This window comes from Brassica rapa, chromosome A09, assembly GCF_000309985.2.
Source record: "Brassica rapa cultivar Chiifu-401-42 chromosome A09, CAAS_Brap_v3.01, whole genome shotgun sequence".
NCBI classification, from domain to species: domain Eukaryota; kingdom Viridiplantae; phylum Streptophyta; class Magnoliopsida; order Brassicales; family Brassicaceae; genus Brassica; species Brassica rapa.
Window position 1 is genome coordinate 29429342 of NC_024803.2, and position 20055 is coordinate 29449396.

The 20055-nt window shown below is 34.1% G+C and overlaps 4 protein-coding genes across 9 annotated transcripts; 2 read left to right on the forward strand and 2 right to left on the reverse strand.

Moving 5' to 3' along the window:
* Nucleotides 1-132: 132 nt before the first annotated feature.
* On the reverse strand, nt 133-2694 carry LOC103839053 (agamous-like MADS-box protein AGL9 homolog). 2 transcript variants are annotated; one of them, XM_009115535.3, is made up of 8 exons: nt 2327-2694; nt 1439-1520; nt 1266-1333; nt 1037-1136; nt 903-944; nt 775-816; nt 546-691; nt 133-417 (listed from the first exon to the last, which is right to left on the reverse strand). In XM_009115535.3, the coding sequence occupies exons 1-8, from the start codon at nt 2509-2511 to the stop codon at nt 324-326; spliced, it is 759 nt and encodes a 252-aa protein (XP_009113783.2). In that variant the 5' UTR covers nt 2512-2694; the 3' UTR covers nt 133-323. The 2 variants fall into 2 exon arrangements, with proteins under 2 accessions (XP_009113783.2, XP_009113782.2); XM_009115534.3 differs by having other exon boundaries at nt 1436-1520.
* Nucleotides 2695-2940: 246 nt separating this feature from the next.
* LOC103839054 lies at nt 2941-11964 on the forward strand. 2 transcript variants are annotated; one of them, XM_009115536.3, is made up of 15 exons: nt 2941-9175; nt 9266-9355; nt 9494-9567; nt 9651-9719; nt 9803-9878; nt 10106-10167; nt 10307-10408; nt 10605-10694; nt 10773-10847; nt 10926-10958; nt 11051-11125; nt 11211-11273; nt 11354-11431; nt 11514-11558; nt 11650-11964. In XM_009115536.3, the coding sequence occupies exons 2-15, from the start codon at nt 9307-9309 to the stop codon at nt 11770-11772; spliced, it is 1014 nt and encodes a 337-aa protein (XP_009113784.1). In that variant the 5' UTR covers nt 2941-9175; nt 9266-9306; the 3' UTR covers nt 11773-11964. The 2 variants fall into 2 exon arrangements, with proteins under 2 accessions (XP_009113784.1, XP_033135896.1); XM_033280005.1 differs by having other exon boundaries at nt 2941-9355.
* A 213-nt stretch (nt 11965-12177) lies between these two features.
* Nucleotides 12178-15354, reverse strand: LOC103839055. Of its 4 annotated transcripts, none has more exons than XM_018654140.2 (14): nt 15270-15354; nt 15101-15179; nt 14791-14864; nt 14560-14637; nt 14365-14440; nt 14054-14118; nt 13758-13859; nt 13489-13578; nt 13326-13400; nt 13198-13230; nt 13029-13103; nt 12878-12940; nt 12686-12757; nt 12178-12604 (listed from the first exon to the last, which is right to left on the reverse strand). In XM_018654140.2, exons 2-14 carry the CDS (start codon nt 15141-15143, stop codon nt 12383-12385), a joined length of 1068 nt encoding a protein of 355 aa, XP_018509656.1. In that variant the 5' UTR covers nt 15144-15179; nt 15270-15354; the 3' UTR covers nt 12178-12382. The 4 variants fall into 4 exon arrangements, with proteins under 4 accessions (XP_018509656.1, XP_033135893.1, XP_033135891.1 ...); XM_033280002.1 differs by having other exon boundaries at nt 12179-12559; nt 12686-12754; XM_033280000.1 differs by having other exon boundaries at nt 12179-12604; nt 12686-12754.
* Nucleotides 15355-15827: 473 nt separating this feature from the next.
* On the forward strand, nt 15828-19931 carry LOC103839056 (F-box/kelch-repeat protein At3g04660-like). The gene has a single exon (XM_033280003.1). The coding sequence runs from the start codon at nt 18563-18565 to the stop codon at nt 19724-19726; it is 1164 nt and encodes a 387-aa protein (XP_033135894.1). The 5' UTR covers nt 15828-18562; the 3' UTR covers nt 19727-19931.
* Nucleotides 19932-20055: the final 124 nt, after the last annotated feature.

The window sequence follows — 20055 nt, forward strand, 5'->3', positions numbered from 1 at the left end:
AACTAAAATGGTTGTTGAAAAGATTTTGGAACTGGAAGCATCTACTGTACGTAAAACAAATCCGAACTAGGGCATGTATATATACTGCATCTACGCAAATTATATTGCGACAGTATACGAGTATTGGCCGAATCATATGAGAAGTAGCAAATTATATTGAAAAAATTATTTCATTGTAGACCGACATAATAAACATAACACACACATGCACACAAGACAGAATATAGAGAGAGGAGCATATCATAATGAAGCCTAAGAGCGGAGGAGAGAGTTTTAGAAAATAAAAATGTCAAAAAGTGAAAAAAAAAAAAAGGAAGAAAGTTTCAAATAGAGTTGGTATCATAAGGTAACCAACCCAACATGTAATTATTCACACTTGGTCCTGCTCCCATTCCATGATCTTGCTGCCCCTGATAGCTGCTCCATTGTAACACATAAAAAATATTTAAGTTGCTAAAGGAATGCTTATATGTACACAACAAAATTAAAAGGAGACCAAAATTGGTTAATAAACTATTATATAAAAGAGTTGGTTAGTTAGTTACCCCATTTGAAGAATGGGTTCGCATTCCAAAGGCTGGAAGAAAGCTTGATGAGAATGTTCATGTTGTTGATGACGACCGTAGTCAACATGGTGATGATCTTCTGGGTTCGGGTTGAGTTGGAGTGGCATCTGATATCCATCGGCCAACTGCCACGTACACACTTATTAGTAGATCAAACCAATGCGCATTATATATATTGACTTTTTATGAATGAGAAAGTATATCTTACCCTTAGCCTTAGAGTTTTATTTGTCTCAGCCAGCATGCGTTCCTGCTCCAAATATTCATTGGAGAGTGGTTACTAGTGTAGATATATAAGACATTTGCTTCATCATCATTCAATTCTTTTTTATTTACCTTACTCTGAAGATCATTGAGCTGGTCTAGCATGAACTGTGTCTGCAAATTTGATATAGCGTCTTACTTAATATGGACGTAACAGTGTGTGTATATAGTAGCATATATGATGAGATAAATGGAGGAAGTCGTACCCGGAGAGCTCTGATCTGCTTCAAAGAAGAATCAAGCTGTCTCTCAAGTGACTCAAGCTCTTTTGTACTAAGAGGTCCAAGATCTTCTCCCAATAGATTCCTATGATATTCCAAAAACAAATACCATCATAATTAAATTCTCTGTGTAGCTAAAAACACTCTCTAGCTAGCTTAATAAGTCTGTTGCTCAAAAAAAAAAAAGCTAGCTTAATAAGTCAACGAGTTTAACCTCTGAGTTCTCTGTAAGGCATCGTAACGCTCCTTAAGCTTGAGATACTCCTGCTGGCTATTAAGTTCCTGCTTGCCAAAATATATTAACATTACTGGAATTTTCAATTAATTAGCAGAAACAAATGAAAGTAAGGTAAGATCAATTAAGAAAAAGAAAGGAGGGGGTACAACTGCTAAGGCCTCTCTTGAAGGCACATTGGGCTCTGGAGCTCCATAGTTGCACTTTTGGTACCTGTCTAGAGTCCGAAGCATGCTGCATCACACAAATTTTTTTCGCAAAATCAAGATTCAAATCAGTAAAAGAATTGAGGGGTTTTAAAATGCTAGGGTTTACAGAAAAGTGTGGGAGTCTTTTCAGAGAAGAAGATCTAAAGAACCCATAAATTAAATTTGTGTGACTCTGAAGTAAGATACAATGGATATAAGATGGAATTTGAATTACAAACCAAAATTGGAAGCCCTGAAGGATTACTTAAGTAGCTATAGCTAAATGAAACACCCCAAGTTCTGCAAAATGGATGAGTAATTTGATTGATTGGAAAAAAATAAAAAGGTTGAACAATATTAGTTGTGAAGGAATTATTCAAGAGAAAACCCTAATTAATCACTAATTTCACTAGCTACTAGAGAAATTAACCCTAATTTTATAAGAGATCAAATACCTCTTGTGAGATAAAAAAAAAAAAAAAACTCATGGTATCAAGTAAATTATGCAGACATTCTAAGAAAAGACAAGCAAAAAGAGCTTAGTTAGGATCTTGCAACGGAACTTTTATTAATAAGATGGAAAAAATATAGAAATATAAAACATCATCAGAACAAAAATGGAAATCATCAGAAACTCAAAAACATAAAAGAAAAGCTATTTAGTTAATCCTTTTAAAATGATCAGAAATGGGTATTCCCTTCCTCTTTGCTTTTTTCTTTTAAAGGATGAAAGAAAAGGTACGACACAACAACACATCAGAAGACTACCCATACAACATATATAACGTTTTTTGTGTTTACTTATATTAAAATCAAATCAAATCAATAGATGAAAGTGGGTATATGAAATACCTCGAACTACTGCAAAACTCGTACTGTTTTCCTCTACTAGAGAAGATGATGAGAGCAACCTCTGCATCACATAGAACGGAAAGCTCGTATGCTTTCTTCAAAAGGCCATTCCTTCTCTTTGCAAACGTCACTTGCCTATTGATCTTGTTCTCTATCCTCTTCAACTCCACTCTCCCTCTTCCCATTTTCTTTTATTTTCCCTCTCTCTCCCGTTGTGAATCCTTTATATATATGAATGAGTCTCTCTCTCTCTCTCCCCTTTTTCTTTCTACTTTTTCTTATTTTCTAACCTTTAAAGCGTACATGTATAGCTTGGTTCAATGTATATATCTCACAACACTTCTTTCAAGTACATTAACATGTCAGCTTCATTACTTGAAATCTTTGATAAATATTCTCTTTCTATATATATATACACTCTCACTTCAAACTATATACCCTCAATTATTGTACGTGTACTATTTACAATTTACAATTTACAAGTTACAAAACCACCACATAGGATTTCTGCAAATGTTGCAAAACAGAATAAGTTAATTACTCTATCGATGTTTAGATTTTTTCATACCTAAATAATTGAGACTTTATTGTTTATACATAATTGGTAAATGCCGTAAATGAGGAGAAAGAGTTCCACTTCTCTTATCAAACACTAGTTGTAGTTTCAGTTTCAATCTTCTGTTTAGACAAATGTGGTTTTTGGCCCAGGTAAAGAAAGTTACTCGTTTTTTTTTTTACATTGATCACAAGTTATTATTGAGGATTTATTCATACATAAAAACCCTAACATTGAAAACCATAAATTGAAGATTTTATTATGATTTTAAATTAAATATGTTGAGAGAGACAGAGATTTTTAACTGGATGCTTCCTAAGAAAATAGTGATGCTGAAAATGAGAGACTGATTTCGTGACAAAAAAAAAAGAAAAGAAAATGAGAGACTGATTCAATCAACGGTGTAGAATCGATGAGGAGATGAGTGATGGCAACTCTAAGCTGAAAAGAGTAGGGCAATGAATGAGCGCAGACACGTGTCTATACGTGAATGGTAGGTTTGATAAATCCACCTGAATTTTATTAATTTTATTATTTTTACTTTTCTAATGGAGTTCAGGGAATCATGTGACCTAACCTTAACTAGGTGAAGCCTCGTACGATTATCTCAACTTACCGAACTACCCTTCTGTTTGGTGAAAAATGTCAAGTAAAACACAACTCTTTTTGTGATTCATCAATGTTGGTGACGATATCTAAATTCTTACTGCTAGATTTGTTTTCTTTTACCCAATTTAAAACGTATTTTGTAACTGAAGTTAAACTACTTCTATAAATAAATTGATAACTTTAGTTTGGTATGAGAGTATCAGAGATTCAGTCAAGAAACAAAAAAACAACTGAAGAAAACATAAATGGATAAAATAAACAGAGTTTTGAATATGAGTTATAGTTGATTTTGGTTTTCTTAGGGTTCGTCCGATGTAAGAGATCTTGTCTGACCAAAACTCTTAGTGCTTTTTGTTTGCAAACGTAATTGCTTTATCTTGACTGGTAAGTAGGTGATGGACACAAAGGTATGATTCAATTAGAAAAACTAAACATGTCATTAATATTCTGTTTGGTCATATAAGCTTATTTTCTCTGATTTTGAAAGTTGAATCTCTAGAGCATTTCAAGCAAATGTGTAGGTGCTCTATATTTTGATTTGCTTTAATTAAACTATGTAAATAATGGTTAACTTACAATAAAAATAGTTAGAAAGCGTATCTAGAAGCCAAGTACGTATTCACGATCTTATCAGATCTGGTCATACATTTTAATGAGAGATGACGACAATTGATAAACATATTGTACACATTAACCGCAAGAGAAATTAAAGTACATTCAACTATTCATTTACAATTTATGTCACACCAGTGATCTAGCTTCTATTTTTCCTTCAATTGTTGTACTATTTCCTTCGATTTTTCTAAAACTTCAATAATTCCTCACGTATATTATATGTGGTGGATGTACGTGGTATGAGAGCAAATAATAGTACTATTTTTAGTTTTTAACATTTCAAGAAAATAAAGACATTCTTGAGGTCTCTATAAGGAATTTTATCCAAAGGAAAACAAACATACCTGCAAGTCATATACTAATATGTTAATGATAAGATGTGAGATCTTGTAAGTTATATCATTCGTAACGCTAGATAAATTTAGACGTCTAAAGCATAGAAAAGGTTAATGTGAAACAGTGAAAGAGAGAAAGAAAGTAGCACTTGGGAATAGTTTTTGCCTTTGGGATCTTATGCCCTGGACCTGGAGCACACACAGAACCCACCAAGTATATAGATAGATATCAATCAATGAAAACCAACGGTTATAATGAGTTTTCAAAATCAGAAATGCTATATTACACGTAAGAAGAAAGAAGAATCTGGATGCTAAGGACCACACATCAACTTGCAAATTGCACTACGAACTAGAACAAATAAATGCCACGTGAAATCCTACAAGACAGCTACGTAGCGGAGTACTGGTGATGTGGTCCATTAGTGCGAGATCGTAATCGGACGGTTATAAAAGGATATCGTGGAGGGTTAAAGAAAGAAGAAGAACCGTCGGATTATGGTGCTAAATATAGCCGGACATGGTCCACATCAAGACATAATGGGAAGTGGACCTCATTGCCAAAAATAGAAAGATGGGGTTATATTCAAATAAGTTGCGTCTTGGGTTTATTGAGTGGGGCTTTTTTAAGTTATGGGGACCAGCCTCTTTATTTTCACCATCTGGCTGCAATATATGGTAAGTTACTGTAGTCTTAGACATCATAGTCGTTATGCATCAAATATAAAGGTCTCAGCTTCCAAGGAAAATGGTTTACACTTATGTAAACTTTATTCTGTTTTAAAAATATTTTATTACTAACAAAATTTTATATACAGATGCATCAAGATTTTTCTTTTAATACTGTTGTGCATGATACTTACATAAAGTTTAAGAAACACGAACCACTAAACATAAAACATGTTGGCATTAATGTAGGGATTTAAGATTTATGGAAGATAGATTTTTTAATCCTTGCGAAACATCATAACCTTTATAATTGTGTTTGAATTATACGAGGATAAGGTCATATGGACTCATGTTTGAATGCAAGACATGGCAGGTATAAGCAGAGAAATGAGAAATAAAAATATTTTAAGTCTATTAACTAAAGATTTTCCAGTTTGATATTTTACAAGATCTGGTCTTTGGCTAAAACTAGTAAATCAATGGTTAAAAAAATGAAAATATTTTAAGTCTGTTAACTAAATATTTATGTTTCTTAGCTTTGATATTTGATTATATGTCAATGGCTTACAGGTAATGAGACTTTGGACTTCTCCGTTTTAGCTTCAAGTCAATCATCTCCTTCAGATTTTTCAATGTGGTAGCTACGGATGCGTATAATGATTTTGAAGATGCAGATACTATTACTTTGTTGGGGCACTGGGCTTTAGTTTCTGTTTATATTTGGGCCACTTATTGGTGGGGGTTCCCTTTGTATTTATTAATTTGTGCGCGAATGGACCTATACAACTGTTCAAAATGTTAAGTTAACCGGACTGAGAAACCAACCAAACCGAAGGTAACCAAGGATGATCTCCACCAGTTTCTGATTTGTTTAGATAATTTTTTTTTTTTTCGGATTTCTGTTTGATAAATAAGGAGAGGATGATAAATCTTTGTTTTCTAATAGCGAGAATGATATTGCTGATAATGCAAGAATTATAATCGACTACGCTATAATTAATTTGTTCATTAAAACTGACAATACCTCTTTTTTTTTGTTCTTGATGGCATCATATAATAAAATCTCTTAATTATACTACTAAACAATATCACTAGCTAATTAAAAAAATTAAATAACCCTAGTAGGTTTATCCCTTATATACTAAAACACAAGTCACTTGATCAATCAAAATTTGACAATTGTCATTTCTTTACAAAACTTAAAAATTAAAATCGTATCACGTTCATTTTAAATAATTTGGTGAAAACTGTATATAATAGCATTTTTCTGTAACCTGAAGTATGAATCGAATCCAAACAAAAAATCTGATTTGTACCTAGTCTTAAATGTAAGAATGAGTTTCGTAGGAAGGAAAAAACATATTCGAACTTGAAATGTTATTAGCCAAACCCGAAGAAGTGCACCAAAGAAGTGACCACTGTGAGGATAATTATCGAGCCTATTTTCTTAAAAGTATAGATAGATATATTAAAATTTACAAGAATATAATTTAATGAAGATAAGATAATTCATTTACATAACCGGCCCGTATTAATTTTATTTACACTTTAAAGCTTAAATTATGGTATAAATTTATATTTAATTTTATATTAATTAGTATAAATTTATTTTGATTATTATATAAATTAAATATATGTCATTCAACCCGTCTCATACTTGATAAATATATTGAATTATTTTTGATATTCTAATTTAAATATGGATATTAAAATAAGAAATTATTTATTAGTTTATATATATTACTTTAATATTGTGTTTTAAAATATGTTATAAAAATTCATGAATATATGTTATTCTTTAATTGTGTAATTTATAAAATAGTTAATAAATTGGTTAAACTACTTTATATTTTATAAATTGTTGTAGTAATTTAATTATGAATATAAATTAAGTATATATAAATATTATAGGAATGTTATTTCTTATTCTATAAATAAAAAATAAATTAATCAATACTATTAAAAGGGAAGGAGTCTTAAAAATCTACATATGAAAGTTGTTTGGACCCTTTCAATTATTTCATTATTTTTGGGTCTTACTTTAAATTTAGACTAACAATATATTACCATATATTTCTCTAACAATAATTTATTCAATTTTTTTATTTATTCAAATCTCACCTAAATCCTAATCACTACTATACCTATATTTACCATTTTGATTTTTAATCGTAAAAGCATTGAAACTAATGTTTTATAGTATCACTTTTATCCCTTGTTCTAAAACGTGGCCGGCTTGGCGAGTACGCGTCCGACTATATGGTGATCGGAGACTCACCGCTGCGAAGAGGGGCAAATCGGAGGCTTGAGGCGGTGCGACGAGTTTCTTCCGCTTTTACCGTAGAATAGGAAAAAGCACCGAGTAATAGCTCCGAACCAAGTCAACCCAATCTCAAAAATCTAGCATATCAGATCTTAATCTCACATCCGAACTAGCTAAGACCACCTTAATACCGAATTAAGGTGTTCACACAGCGTTTGGGCAATAGAGAGAGGATAGGTCAAAGAAATTTACAGATGCGTAGAAACTGTAATAAATATTTGAGGAAGAAGAAGACTTATTTACAAGTCTACCATTCATTAAAGACAAAACAAAATATAAAGAGCAAAAATAAACGTAACACAAATCAAAGTCGGGATGAATTGAAACAAAATCTCCTTACTGTCCATTAAGCCACGTTTACATATTAGTTGTCTAACCAAATTTAAACTGATTAATTATATAATTATACATTTATATCGAAATGCACCTATAAAAAACTTAAAAACTAGGCTCCGCGTATACCCCGCTTAATCCCCGATTTTTTAATAACTCGCTAGGCCCGGAGTTACCGCCCGACTAACGCCTAGCGTAGTTTCGAACAGAGCTTTTATCATATAATATATGATTTAAAGCAAGAGAAGTTACATATACATTCTAACTTCCTCTTTCTTTTGTAATAAAGTAATCATATCATATATAAATTTTCCTACTAAAATCTCATATCATATACTAAACTTTCAACCGTCTATAGTTTGATAGATATTTTCATATTTAAAAATGAGTCTTCTGAATATTCATGTCACCTTCACAAAAATGTAGAAATTCATTGGTTCTGTTAAAGTTAACCCGACTTCACAATATGAGTATTGATTATTCACGATTTTGAAAATTTTTGGTTTAGATATTATACTTTTATATACTTTTCACCTAAAACGAATTAATACTATTAAAAGAAAAATAGTCTAAAAAAACCTAATATAAAAAAATTGTTGGAGTCATGTATAACTATTTTTTTTTGGTAATACCATTAATCATTCTAACCATACAATATTTTTATTATTTTTAATACATCCTAATATTATTTCTTATGATAACTTTACTCAGAAAAACATTTCATCAACCATGTTTTTGTACAATAACGTTAAAAATCTATATCAAAAGGTTGTTGGACCTGATATAGACGTAATGAGTCCACATATGTTCGAGTATTTAGAATCCTAAAAAAAATCAAAATATCTAAAAAATCTGAAAAATATTTGAAACTCCAAAAAAAATACCCAAAAAATTCAAATACCTAAAAATTCAAAATCTGACACGATGAACTGAAAAGTACCCAATTTTTTTTAATTTGAAAATTTACCTGAAATCAAAAACTATAATCGTAAACCAAAAACTTAAAATATTTAAAATATCCAATTTTTTTACATACATTCAGATATCAAACATGTTCGGAAAAATGTATACAACTTTTATACAATGTTGTAATTTTATGTGCCAATGTGTTATCTATGTTTAGAAAATATGTGAGTAAGATAATAATTTATTTTGATATGTTGATAATCATTACGGTTTTATGTCGAAAGCTTGGAATGTAAAATTAACTAAACCGTGCAAAGCACGGGAGGTAACTAGTTTATAAATAAAACCGGGTCAAGAATTATTAATTTGTTTGTGATCACAGTTAGACCGGAAATTACGCTATCGTTTGAGTTTGCCACACACGACAAAGCAAACATTATAGTCTCTCTCTCTGCCTTACTTGGTCGTCGTCGCTATTACTATCAGCGCCTGTGTTCCGCCGGGTACCTTCCCGTGATTTCTCTTCTAACAAATCTGTATTCGATAATCTCACACACACAGTCACACCGCTTCCTTTGTGTTTTTCATCTCAGTCCTCCTTCCCCCATATAAGCTGGTTCGGTAGCTCTAGGGCATGGCTATGGCTCTTCCGCTCGGGAAACTAACCGTCCTCATCGGTGCAGGTCCGTTGTGTATTTCTTTGTAATAACACGACTACTTTGGTCTGTTTTTTTTTTTGATTCGCAAGAGCAAAAGTTAGGGTTTTTGATAAACCCTTTACTGAAATTTGTGTGTGTGTGTGTTTCCGAATGTTACTTTAGGGCTTGTTGGGTCTGTGCTTGCTAAAGACGGGAGCTTACCACTTGTCTCGAGCCTTGTCTCTGGTGCTTTTAAGGTTTTTCACTTTTCTATGTATGTCAGAGTACATTGCGTATGTGTGTGAAGCTGTTGGGCCAACGGTTTTGTTTCTCTTTATAGATTGTATTTAAGCAGCTGAAACAAGAGGAACCTAGCAAGTCCCGGAATGATACGGCACTTGTAGCTCAGGTTAGTTTTTTTTTTACATGAATCTTTTAACTGGCGAGTAATAAAAGATTTGCTCAGGAATCTGAACTCTGACTTTCTTGTAGGTTAACAGTCTTCGGCATGAACTGCAGTTGCTTGCTTCAAACAGAGCTATCACTATTGTTACCACAGAAGGATCAGGTCCTCTGGAGTTTTTTTTTTTTTAAATTTCTTAATATATAAGTTTTGTAATCCTCTTCTGCATTGAAAATGAAAAAAAAAGATTGGTTTGGTATGAAAAAGAGATAAGTTTAGAAACGTTTGTTATTTACTGTTTTCCTTTTTGCGTCAGACACTTATGGATTCTGTATGTTACTGTTAATTGTAACTTTGGATGGAGTTAGCTTACGGTTTCCTTCCATTCACAGGCAGAAAGTATGGTGTCATCATTATCATTGGAGTGATAGGCTATGGATATGTGTGGTGGAAGGTAATGCTTCACCATAAGTAACCAAGCTCACTAAAATAGTTTTACTTGCTAGTCAAGATTTCAGACTTTTCTTTGTTTGATAATTGTTTTGTTTCTTACAACTTGCTTGGGCACTGATTTTCTTGTGGAGCATTCTCAGGGATGGAAGCTTCCAGATTTTGTGTTTGCGACAAGGCGCAGCTTATCAGATGCTTGTGATAGTGTTGGCAACCAGATCGATGGTTTTTACTCATCTCTCTCGGCAAGTTCTACTTCCCATAGTTTCTCTAGCGCTCTCAATGTTCCTTTATGATTTCTTTTGAAAAAAAATGATCAGGGAGCTCTATTCTTGTTGGTAACGATGGCATTCTCGTGAGATGATTCATGCAGATGATCTATATCCTTTTTTAGCTCAACTATGTTTGTCTCATTTTTGGTCTGTTAAAATTTCATGGCAGGATACAAAACGGGAGCTAGGTTCAGAAGTTGACAGAATGGATTGTACTTTGGATGCAAGTTCAGTTATTATTAAAGAAACAGGAAGACAAGTATGCTAGATTGAATGTATACAAACGCTTCTACTTCACTGCGTTATCATGGTTTTCTAATGTTATCAAAATGTATAGGTGACTGAACTACGGGATGGAACAGCAAATATGAAGGATGAAGTTAGGTCTGTTTTCGAGGCTGTTGAAACTCTGGTGAGTAAATTTTAGTGATAGCATGAGTTTGTTCCTCCTAAAGAAAATGAGTTGATCTTGTGTTCTTCATAATCTCAGGCCAGCAAAGTCTGTCGCATTGAGGGAAATCAGGTTACATTTGTCAAAGTTGTAGTTGGAGATTTGTTTTACTCATCATTAGTCAGTGTTGGTTTAATTTGAATTTTTATTTGCCATTCATAAAGGATCTCACGCTTAAAGGAGTTGGAGCTCTGCATGCTCAGTGTCTCGAGCACAAAATAATTCAGGAGTCCAATCAGGCATGAGCCTTCTCCAGTGTGCATTGAGTTTAAGTGAAATGGCTACATTTTCATTTTATTTACCTAGATTTTCTTCTATGAACAGCCTTTGATATCAACTTCATCATTGCCAGCTATTGAGGCAGCTCCTCTCACACATTCCTCCAGTGTAAGTGACCAAATCTTTCATCACATTATTGGACCTTGCTCTTTCTATTGCTTATTTTTTGTCTGATATTTTGATGATAGGAGACTCTATTATTGCCTCCTCCTGCTTCACCTTGTGAATCCCAATTATCACCTTCAACCCCTAATGGAGCTCAACAGGTTTGTTCCATCTCAATCCAGAATTGTCTATGAGAAACTAACTTTCCATTGTACTAAGTACTTAGAATTTTCATTTGGACAGTCACATGGTCCGCTTCAGCGCACACAATCTATTTCTGGTTTGAAGGTAAAAGGATATTCCCTATCCCTCAAGTTCTGAACATCAATATGCGTCAAACCTAACCTTTAAAAAAAAATTCTGTGAACTCTGGTGTTAGGACATAAGTGAAAGCAGCACAGGAAATGGTATATCGGGCTCGAGTTCGGGGCAGCTTGGTAGGTTCTCAGTGCCTAGAATAGTGAGGACTATTAGTGAAGTCAACACAGTGCCTACTAACTGAAGCGAAGAGTTCATTCCAATACTAGGCTTAACAGAGAAGTTGACAAGTGTATTTAGTAGATGATTTTAGTAGATTTTGCTGTGTTTGCAAGTGCATCGAGACAATGCTATAGATGGTGCATAACTTTTGTAGGGATAGAGCTTATTTTTCAAATTGCTTTATATGTTACAGTTATGGATTCGTTGCTTTCTTTTTGTTCCTTGTAATTAATTAAGATAAATTACAAATTTCGTGATTCAATCTAATCATATAATCATCGTGTTCTAATCTTGGTGATTTCAGGACACTTGATAGTCTCACTATTTTTAAACCTCTGGTAAAAACAATGTATTTGACAAATGGACCAGCCTAACCTTAGTCGACCTCTTATATAAGACTGAAACGCAAAAGGGCAGAGCAACGAACTGACTAGCTGTGACATATATTCCAATTAAATATAAGCTGCATCTCTACAAAATTTATGCATCTTTATGACATTTTTTCTCCACTGACAAGGGACCGAGCACAAACACAGCAAAATGTATTCAACTCCTCTACTGGCACTTCTCCATTTCTGGTTTACAGATCAATATATCTGAATGATCAAACTCTCTTTAGTATTGACAAGCCACTATTGGGGGCCAGTTGAGTTAGCAGGCACTGCGTTCACCGCACTACGAGTCCTCCCTATTCTTGGCATTGAGAAAATACTAAACAGGCCTGAACTTGTTGGTGTGTTTCCCATGCCTTCTCCAGAATGTGTTCCATTGGATGAAGTCTCACGGCTGCTAGAGCTTTGGCTTATATCCTTCAAACCAGGCATAGTCTGAGTGAGCTTAAGTGAACCATTTGACTGTTCAAACGACAAGTCAGTACCAAAGTCTAATAACAATTAGTTTCTAACGGACGACTCAGGTTCGAGATAGAAGGGTACCTGTTGAGCTCCATTAGGGGTTGATGGAGACTGGGATTCACGGGGAGAAGGAGGAGGCAAAGACATAGTCTGCTAACATCAAAACACCGGAGACAAGTAATAGAACAGAACAAGATCGTTAACAATCCTTAATAACGTGATGAATAAATGAAATTCATCGTGAGACGAGATCAAAGATATATATTCATTTACCCTTGATGAAGGGGTCACAGGAGCTGGCTCAAGGGCTGGGAGTGACGAAGTTGATGGCAAAGCCTAAACATAAAACAAGTGTGGGTCAAGAAGAGTAGAAAATGTAGCCATTTCTCTCAAACTCAATGCATATTGGCGAAGGATCTTTTACCTTATTGGATTCTTGAATTCTTTTGTGCTCCAGACACTGAGCATGCAGAGCTCCAACTCCTTTGAGCGTGAGATCCTTTATTGAAGGCAAATAAAAAATCAAATTCAATCAACACTGCCTGATGAATAAAACAATTTCTCCAACTCTACAACTGTGACAAAGATGTTACCTGATTACCCTCAATGCGATGTACTTTGCTGGCCTGAAATTATGAAGATCACATGATCATCTCTTTTTTAACTTTTTAAGGAGGAACAAACTGGTATAGCATATATGCAATCACTAAAGTGTTCTCACCAGAGTTTCAACAGCCTCGAAAACAGACCTAACTTCATCCTTCATATTTGCTGTTCCATCCCGTAGTTCATTCACCTAACATTTTGATAAAATTATCAAGAATATAGGTAGAATCATCGGAAAGCCTTGACACACAGTGAAACAGAAGTGTTTGTATACATACCTCTCTTCCTGTTTGTTTAATAATTACTGAACTTTCATCCAAAGTACGATCCATCCTGTCGATTTCTGAACCTAACTCTTTTTTTGTACCCTGCCATGAAATGTTAACATAAACAAAATGAGACAAAACATTTAATGTTCTGCAACTGAATTGAAGAAAATATGTACTAGATCACTTGGATTGATTAGCTCACAAAAGGAACCATCATAACTGACAAGAACTGAAGTTCAATTGTTAAATCAAAGATTCTATAGGATGTAAGAACTTACCGAGAGGGATGAATAAAACCCATCGATCTGGGTGCCAACATTATCGCATGCATCTGATAAGCTGCGCCTTGTTGCAAACATAAAATCTTCAAGTTTCAATCCCTGTAAACGTTGCAGAATGAATTAGTACCCAGCCAACTTTTTAATTAAAGAAAAATTAAACTACAAACAAATGAGCCAGGTCACAAGTAATTGGCAACGAAAATCCAACGAATTTTTCTCCAAAATACAAAGTCTTGAGTAATCAACAGCACTTCAAGAGATCAAGTAGGCCAAATAAGGTGACGTATGATTACCTTCCACCACACATATCCGTAGCCTATCACCCCAATAATAATGACCATAGCATACTTTCTGCCACCTGAATTGTTAAATAAGTCATTGATCAAAACATAAGTCTGCCTTTTATGCCAAAAAGGTAACAAGAGACGAGAAAAGCCTGAAAATGGATCTATAATAATAAATCACAGCCAGAAAATAAGAAACTGAAAAAGGTTCTAGTGTCCTGCTTCATATCAACTTAACAGCCAAACCATTTGGCTCGTTTTTTCACAGGTTTTTAATGCAGAAATGAATACAAAACTTCAACATAAAAACTCAAGAGGACCTGATCCTCCTGTGGAGATTATAGTGATAGGTCTGTTTGAAGCCAGCAACTGCAATTCATGCCGAAGACTGTTAACCTGCAAGAAAAACTAGAGATGAGCCAAAGTAATTCTAAGTCCTCCACAAGCTTTCTTATCCAGCATCTCTACCTAACAGCTTATCCACGCCAGTAAGTAGACTCATGTCATAAACTAACCTGGGCTGTAAGTGCATCACTGTGAGGTTTGCTAGCTGATTTGACAGGCTCTCCTTGTTTCAGTTGTCTAAATACCATCTGTCAAATAGAAATAACCAATTACCCCATTTTTTTTTCCAAACAGCATCATCACACACATAGAGAGCCGCCAAGTTTATCACCCCCATAGTACGTTAAATAAGGAAAAGGTGAAAACTTTTTGATGACAGTTGAACATTGAAGCTTAAATACCTTAAAAGCACCTGAGACGAAACTGGATACATCTGGCAAGCCCCCGTCTTTAGCAAGCACTGACCCAACAAGACCTGAAGTAAAAGGCGAGTTAAGTGAGCATTAAACATACCAAATAAGCACTTTTATGATTCTAAGTGAAATCAAACACATTGATCACTCTACAGGTATCAAAGGGTTTATTTAAAAACCTTAACTTTAACGTCCTGATGTCATAATCGACGAACCCAATCAAAACCCGAGAAGGATTCGAGCAACGAGAAGCAGTAATTCAGAAAATTTGAATAGAGAGTCCATGAATTGAACGGACCTGCACCGAGGAGGATGGTGAGCTTCCCGAGCGGAAGAGCCATATATGATAGTTGCCTAGAGACGAATACTCTTTCACTCTGCGAGAGCTTGTAAGAAAAAAAAAAGGATTACGATGGAAGAGGAAGACGCATCAGAAGATTCGAAAAGAGAATTGGTTAGTAGAGAACTTCGGAGGAGGAGGTAAAATCGCCGACGGCGCGAGGCGGAGAGAGAGAGAGAGAGATTATAGACAAGTTTTCGAGACGACAGTGTTGGTCAAGTGAGTTGAGTTGAGAAACAATTATTTTCATGTGGGCCGAAATATCAAAATGGGCTTTACGAAAAGGCTCATGAGCACGAGGTTTTTTTTTTTGTTTGCTTTTAATTCGAGAAACACACGTAGACTTTAGAGAAAGAGGATACACAAGTTTACAAGACCCTAGATCTAAATTTGACTGTAGAGCATCTAAAAAAACAGTCTTTATTATTTCACTTTTCTTGGCTCAACATCAACTATTTCATTCACCCATAAATTTGATACATACATTTGACCACATCAAATTCTATGCAAACAAAGCATCTTAGCAACACCCTGGAACACTCATTAGGTGATAACTTACTCGGATCCAGCGCAACTTAGAGTACATTGCTGCATTTTTCACCACTGCGAGAACAAGCTCATCCCAAGACCGGGGATTGAACCGTCTCTTGAACCACACTAATTCTACCTCTAAAAAACAAGGTTACAAAGCTATCCCTAAACCTTCCAAATAATCCCAAACGAGAAGCTCCGTTTGTAGCTCAAAGTAGTTGGCACCGAATGATCAGATTGCTGCACATGACCTCCCACGTCAACACCAAGAGGTGCATCTTTTTATTCAAGGATCTCGGTTAGCCAGGGACTAAGACTTTTTCACCTTATAAGTGTCGACAACCATCCTACTAGAATCAGTAGCCAAAGCAACATGATTCCACTTGATTAGCCAGACAACCCTAAAATCGGGTTGAGATTAAGGCTTCAACAACGCTCCAGCACAAACCTCCAAACAGAAGAAGAGACAAATCTACGGATAAAACAATCTCATCGGTACTGCGAATGATTTATCTCCAAACGTATGCCTCACCAAGGCACAAGCTCCTTCATTGACCAAGTGTAGATAGATTGCGACTTCACACGTCCTGCCTCTGAGAACCAGAATGCAGCTTCTCCTAAAAGCTACCACCATCACAGACTCTTTATTTTAGAGTTTGCAAAACTCTATATTTGAAGTTTCAAGGTGTTTTTCTACAAAATTAAAACTTAATTTATTATTTGTAATTTACACTATGGTCTTTATATTTTTCATAGTTAATATAAATCTATAAAACTTTTATAAATAACTAGCACATATATAAAAATAATATAAAATATTAATTAATAAAAATTTATAATAAAATATAAAATTATAAATAGAATTACATAGCTAAATATTAAACTACAAGCAAAATTAGTTAAAAAAAAAACTACAAGCAAAATACCACATTATTACATAAAATTATTTTCGTAATGCTCCATCTTCGGTTAAACAAAATTTTTTTGGACAATATTTTAGAAGTTCTAGAGAAAATTTACTAAACTATTAGTGTTGTTGTAATATTTAAATTTGTGTAATAATTATGTCTTCATGTATCTTTTATTTTTAAGTAAGTTTCTTTTGTAATATTCTTGCTATCTAATTCAAGTTTTAAAATATTATAAATCTTATTTTAAAATTTTTATTTAATTTTATGTGTAAAATTTAAATTTATAAAATAAATTTAAAATATTTAAGATATACAAAAGTATTAAAGATTAAAAAGATAAATGAAAAAGATACTTAGGAATTATAAATGTGATGTGTAATTAATTATAAGGACCAAGCCATGAGACCAAGATTCAAATAAAAAGATAACTTCAAATTAGAGTTTTAAGAAGTGAAACTTCAAATAGTCAAAACTCTAAATTTGGAGTTTTGAAATTCCTTTTTGGAAAGCATAAAACTCTATATTTGAAGTTATAAATTCATATTATTGAGTGTTCATAGTTTTGTTACAAACTCAGATTAATTCTCGTTTGAACATCCATAGTGGTAATCGTATTACCACTATACACATACCAATCTCGTTATTGGTTAGCATTCTCAAAGGAAAAAAAAACTCATTATTGGACCAACCGAGCGATTTGTCTTTTGTTTTTAATGTTTTCTCGTTAAGAATTTTGCCACCAAAGGATAAAGGTTATTAAAAAAAAATTGAATTGTGACGTGGATCCTACGTCTTTCAATTTTTAAACAGAGTAGCGAGGGGGAGTATGAACTTCTTGTGACAATTTAGTTTATGTTCCAAATATCCTACTAGCTTCCTTTGACCCGGCTCAAGTCGCCAAAACTCATCCTTTTCTCGGAGAAAAATGCTTCAGCGACGCCGAACCGGTAATTTCAAACAAAGAAACCCTAAAAACCCAAACCAGCGGATGAAAGAACAACAATCCATGGAGACTTTAGCCCGCGAACAACAGACATACTTAATTTGTCTAGTTGTATGAATTTTTTTGTTTAGGCTCCTCCGCAGAAAACAAAGAAATAACAAAATAGTTTTTTTTTCAATTGTACGACTGCCTTTTATACAATTGTAACTCTTAGAGCATCATTAGCATTCATAACCTCTCGTTCTCGTAGTATCTTAAAAAATAAAGGAAACTATTTTTATTTCCTCTAAAAAAACAAGCCACTAACTAAATATTAAACCGCTGGCAGAGTAAGAAAGTTTCTAGGAGAGAGATATTGTCTCTCATTTCTTTCTATTTTTAGATTAATTTGTCCAATTATGTAATCACTATCAACTTTATTAGATACTGCCACTAAATATGGTTTAAGGATTTCCATTCACATAATAAAGAAGAGTATTTTTATGTTACATTTTCAAAATATGAGGTTCTATTTATAAATCTATAAAGCATTAACACGTCAAAGAATTGGTATTGTCGGCGTAGAAACAGTGGTAGCATAGTGATAAAAGACGAATTTGGGATTAAATATATATTCGTCGGTTCAAGATTTCATTTCTATTAGAAACTAAATTGTTAGTTGATTAGTCATGCGAAATGAAACTTTGTTTCCTCATTTAGAAAAATAGATTTGAATTACAAGTTGGCTTTGACATTTAAAGAATTATTTGGGTTTTGGCCCATACATCTTCAAAACTTTACTTGCCTCATTTAAGAAAACATGTTCAAATTACAGTTTCGATCTTTAGAAGATTATTTGGATCTCAGCCCATAAATCTTCCGCCTCATTTAGAGAAACAAGTTTGGATTGCTAGTTGGCTTCGATCTTTAGAAAATTATTTGGATCTCGGCCCAGATATCTACTAGTATATATAAAAGTTATCTCTAGGTTTAAGAAGGATATTAGGGTTAAGAGTCAAAAGAATCAAACAGTGAGAGGCAGAGTTGAAAACAATCATGAAAAGGGTCAAGAGGTCTAAACAACCAGACGAAAGGAAAGTAAACGATCCGTTTACGAACCTTGCTAATGACATGATCATAGAGATTCTCATGAAACTGCCGCCGAGATCCATAGCCAGGCTCCGTTTTGGTTCTGAACACGTGTCATCAATAATCCTCGACAAAAAGTTCATCCAGTGGTACATAACCCGATCTTCAACTCAGCCACGTTATCTTATCTCACTGTACCGTGGCGGAGACATGCAGATGCAGCACTTTCAATCCTTGTCTCAAGACCATCCGTATAATCAGGGCATGGTTAGTTATAAAATGGATCCGGAGCTACTGTATGAATTTACTCCACCTGTTCGCGGCTTGATCTGCGGTCGGGACTTTAACAAGATGATTGTCGGAAACCCTAGTACGGGTCAGTTCGTATCGTTACCTAGAGTCAAAACGAGGAGGCAAGATATATTGTCTGTTTTTGGATATGATCCAGTTAATGATGTATACAAAGTGTTGTGCATGACAGTGGTACTTAAACGTAGTCACATGTCTCGTAATGGTAATGCTGTGCCGTGGGAGGATATTGTGTCGGAGGAACATCAAGTGATCACTCTAGGAGCTAAAGAAAAATGGAGAATGATCGAGTGTAAGTATCCACATCGTCATAACTCTGGATGTAAAGGGATATACAAGGATGGGTTTATGTATTATTTAGCTACTTACCAGAAAAAAGGATCTCTAATGAGCTTTGATCTGAGTTCTGAAGAGTTTAATGTTACTAAGCTACCTGAGGATCAGATGCTTCAACAGTATGGTGAGCTGGTGAATCACGCTGGAAAGATAACCATAGCGCATCAGGCATATAACCGCAACGTTGACCTATGGGTTCTGGAAGATGCCAACAAAGAAGTATGGTCAAATTTTTTTGTGGTTCCTCCTCTGTCGATAGATTTTTTTGGAAGGTTTCGTGACCTCGTGTTCATGGGTATACTTGGTACTGGGGAGATGATATTCGCATCGCGCTCATCCCCTCCGTTCTTTTTTGTTTGTTTCGATCCCAAGTCAAAAAAGGTCAGAGAAACTGCGATTCATGGAATTGGAAGGGACTCTCGTCATAATATCCAAATCTTTTTCGATCATGTAGAGACTTGTATGGTTCTGCCAAAGGTATGTTAATCCTTATTACTGTAATTGTGACACCTGATAAAACAATTTGTTCAGTCTCTTCATCAATTACTTTGTATGATTGTGGATTATATATATATATATATATATATATATATATATATATATATATATATATGTATGTATATATGCATGTATGAATTGTTTAAAGTTTTGGTTTTGCGTGGAGCTAACAAGCTTCAGTTTTTTTTTTTAATTTATATTTGAGTGATTATGAAGAGTTTTGTGTTGGCTACAGAGATCTTCATATCATCATTTGGTTCCTGTATAATCTAGTATACAAGATTGTTCTTACTCGAATTGTAAAATCAAATCTGTTA